This window comes from Limulus polyphemus, unplaced genomic scaffold, assembly GCF_000517525.1.
Source record: "Limulus polyphemus unplaced genomic scaffold, Limulus_polyphemus-2.1.2 Scaffold6195, whole genome shotgun sequence".
NCBI lineage: Eukaryota > Metazoa > Arthropoda > Merostomata > Xiphosura > Limulidae > Limulus > Limulus polyphemus.
In genome coordinates, this window is record NW_013671805.1 from 4,568 (window position 1) to 8,493 (window position 3,926).

Below are 3,926 nucleotides of genomic sequence, written 5' to 3' on the forward strand. Positions count from 1 at the left end.
GATACCAGATGTGTATTAGGTAACTACGTTACACTAGATGTAGTAAAAAGTCTGACAACACCGAAATAAGAAACCTAGTTAGTGGTTTATTCCTGTTTATAGTATTCAACACTGTTTAAGTTTCCATGTTTATATATTATAAAGCAGTAGGGTCATAAACAAGTCTGATACCAGATGTGTATTAGGTAACTACGTTACACTAGATGTAGTAAAAAGTCTGACAACACCGAAATAAGAAACCTAGTTAGTGGTTTATTCCTGTTTATAGTATTCAACACTGTTTAAGTTTCCATGTTTATATATTATAAAGCAGTAGGGTCATAAACAAGTCTGATACCAGATGTGTATTAGGTAACTACGTTACATTAGATGTAGTAAAAAGTCTGACAACACCGAAATAAGAAACCTAGTTACTGGTTTATTCCTGTTTATAGTATTCAACACTGTTTAAGTTTCCATGTTTATATATTATAAAGCAGTAGGGTCATAAACAAGTCTGATACCAGATGTGTATTAGGTAACTAAGTTACACTAGATGTGGTAAAAAAGTCTGACAACACTGAAATAAAAAACCTGTTTCAAATCCTGGAAAAATTAAACATTACCAGTCTGTTTTGCTGAATTATAAAACATGCAACACACAAATTCTACAATCTAATACATTTCACTTATTGTTGTTTTTTTCTTGTTATCTATAAATCCTTAAACCTGACAATGAATGGTCCAAGATGTGTAAAGCAGGCGACGACAAATACCGGGCACCAGGTCTCCGCCATGGCGACTAAAACTTTCATTGGGATGCCTAGTATTCCCCCCCCCCATTTTATTTGTACATAGGGCTGTGCTAACTAGAACTCAAATCAAGAACAGTTCTGGACTCTTGGGAGTCAAAACAACTTATTAGTTAGGCTTCACTTGGAATACTGTGTTCAATTGGAGCAATATATTTTTTTTCTGATCTTGGTAGACAACAATGGGATTATACATAATGCTACCACTTCCTTTCCACAGAATACCTGAAGAAAGCCTGCAGACCACAGACTTAGAACCAACATACTAGGATAATTCCACGGATGAAAACGTTGTCATGGGAATAGGTTAAGAACTCAAACCTATTTACTCTCGAGAAAAAAGTAGGGTAAAAGGTGATTTTTACTGAAGTCTGTAAGAGTATCCATTAACCGATGAAAGCCTTTAACTTATTTTTTGCTATATTCCGAAGACATCAGAAAGAAAATTTTATTTTTCCATTAAACTGATTGGATTCTGGAATAAGACGTCATGGACTATAGTAGAAGTCTGCATTTTACAATAGTTAAAGAGGGGGAACTAACAATTTTCTAAAAATAAAGGGTAGGTTTAAATGTTTGCTTTTTTTAAGGGTGGGTGTGTACGGACACCCTTGAAGAACCAAATGTTTTGTATTTTCATACATTTCATAATATAACTTGTATAATTGGAAGGTAAAAATAACCTCAGCTAAAAGATGTACGTGTTACAATACTTTTATATAGATGAGTATATAAAGAAAATAACATAAGTATGATCAAGGTATTACCACAACCAACCAACCAGAGCATCAAAACTAAACTAATGATTTTCATATACTGGATCAATATGCTTGCCTAACAGATGTCAAAAAACAGTAATGGTATCCATCACATCATCAGACAAACTATACTACAAGTTTGTAAAATCTGGATCTGACCTGTCACACTTCTTAATTGGATCAGTTAAAAATACCTTATACAGATGGATTTGAGATCCTACAAGTTTTAAACACTAGAACTCGAGTTAAGCCACTTTCAGTTCTTCCAAAATTCAGCAAACTATTTTGACTAGTTTTTTGTTTGTGTAACTAACTTCTTTAGCATTTATCAAAAGTAAATAATCTTCCAGATAAGTAGCCTAAAGATACAGGAATAATTGAAAGTTCTGGAAGAATTTAGAGTCATGGAAAATAGAAAAAACGCGTATTGACTATTTGGTTTTCATGCTGAAGCCGTGTTGCTATAGCATTACTGTCAACCTTGAAAACTTGGTGAAGAACTTAAGGGGTCTTGATTGAGGATATGGGGTTAAACCTGCCACATAAACACATGTAAAAAAAAATCTTACAGATGAATTCAAATTAAATCACAAGTAGAAACTGAATTTGTAGTCTTTGAAACATTACCTGTCTTGTTCTTATTTTCAGTGCTAAGGATGTTGCTGTTTCCAGAAGTAATTTATTTTTTATAGGAGGAATAGGGTGGATTTTCTCTCTTAGTAAGACACCAAATAGGACCCACACAGCTAAGTCTATCAACTGCCGCAGAAGCCTGAAGAAACAGTTCTTCAAATGTGTTGATAACAAACCAAATTCCACCATTATGACCTGCAGATCATGAAAGATCCAATACAGCATTAACCATGAAAAAAATATACAAAAATTCTCAATTGTTAGACTTTAAAAATAACATCATTACTTATTACACTTCATTCAATGAAAAACAAATCACATTATGTATGTTAGGTAAATAATTAAACTTAGAGCTTTAAAAGTTTAAGTTTTATCAAATGGGCCATTCTTGTCCCATTGAATTGATAAAACGTAAAACTAATGTTTATAGCTTCAATCTAACCTATTTGTTAATGTTAGGACCGTGGTGTAAATGCTAGGCCTATGCTTATTTACATTATTAGTCATATTTTACTTTTAGGGCATTTTTATTCCCAGAGTTCAAACTAAAAATAAATGAATTTCAATGCATTTCTACACAGTTTCTATGGTGAATTCAACTCCCTTTGTGTCTTAGTTACTACGAAAGAACTCAGAGAAACTTACTTTTGAATTTCAGTGTATTAATTACTCGATATTCTAATGAAATCGAGAAATAAGTCATTCAATACTTGCACGTAATTTATTAACACGTACGAACGACTGTGCCTGTATTCTTTCGTCAAAAATGGCAGAATACCGTCTTGTCACGTGAAGGCCACCTGATTAAAGAGCATTTTTTTTTTGTTTATATTTCGTCCTCCAGTTTACGGGTTTCCAACGCTAAATATTGGGGTTCAATGCCCAGCGGTGGACATAGCATAGCTAGTCTATTGTGTGGCTAAAGAACAAACAAATTGTTTATATATAAACAAACAACGGTGAAATGGACAAACTCCATAATTTAGCGTGACAGTTGTAGAGAAAATCAAACTGGTGTATTTACGTGTTTTACACTCATCAAAAAGAAACCTATCATTCTATAGGTGTTTGAAGAACTTGTAGCAATCCGCCACAATTTAATTCTTCGTATTGTTATCTGACACTTGGCAGCTTGTACATAATTGAATAATTAGAGTTGTTTAAACATTTGTTTAACAACAAGTTAAAGCTTGGAATGGTCTATTCTTTCATTGGGGTGCGTGTCTATGGGCCAGACTAGTTTCGGAGAATTACACTCCTCATCAGTGACCCTGGACGCTACCACCAATGAAATATCAGACCAAACCAAGCTTTCATACTAGTGAGGTATCGAAAATCAAATATTAACCTCTTAACCTCAAAATTATTAGATCGGACACAGTTTAAAACTAAAATTCACCGCAAAAACACACACTGGTCTCTACATCCCCTGGAATTCCGCACATGACACCACACAAAAAAATCAATACACTTAAAAACCTCATAAACACAGCCACAAGACTCTGTTCAACGGACTACATAAATGAAGAAATTAACCACATAAAGGATTCCTTTATTCACACCTATAAATTCCCACCAGCTATAGTTGGAAAATCTCCAACATTCCCCACAATAAAACTCACGAACAAAACTGACACTAACAAACCCAACAACAGTACATTACACTGCAGTTTACCTTTTGTTCCTGAAACCAGCTCAAGAATTATCCACAAAACTAGTCATTAAACACAATATTTCTGTCAAC

At 33.8% G+C, this 3,926-nt stretch overlaps 1 protein-coding gene across 2 annotated transcripts in view; it reads right to left on the reverse strand.

Annotated features, from left to right (window-relative positions):
- The window catches only part of LOC106473459 (fatty-acid amide hydrolase 2-A-like), a 9,810-nt gene that overhangs the window by 3,600 nt on the left and 2,284 nt on the right, over nt 1-3,926 (reverse strand). Inside the window, exons 1-2 of one of the 2 annotated variants that reach the window (XM_013934139.2) lie at nt 2,828-2,969; nt 2,177-2,377 (exon numbers count right to left, since the gene is read on the reverse strand). In XM_013934139.2, coding sequence (XP_013789593.2) covers nt 2,177-2,371 — 195 coding nt within the window. In that variant the 5' untranslated portion in view covers nt 2,372-2,377; nt 2,828-2,969. Of the gene's footprint in view, nt 1-2,176; nt 2,378-2,827; nt 2,970-3,926 lie in introns of those variants that run through there. The other variant, XM_022401893.1, reaches the window with a different exon arrangement.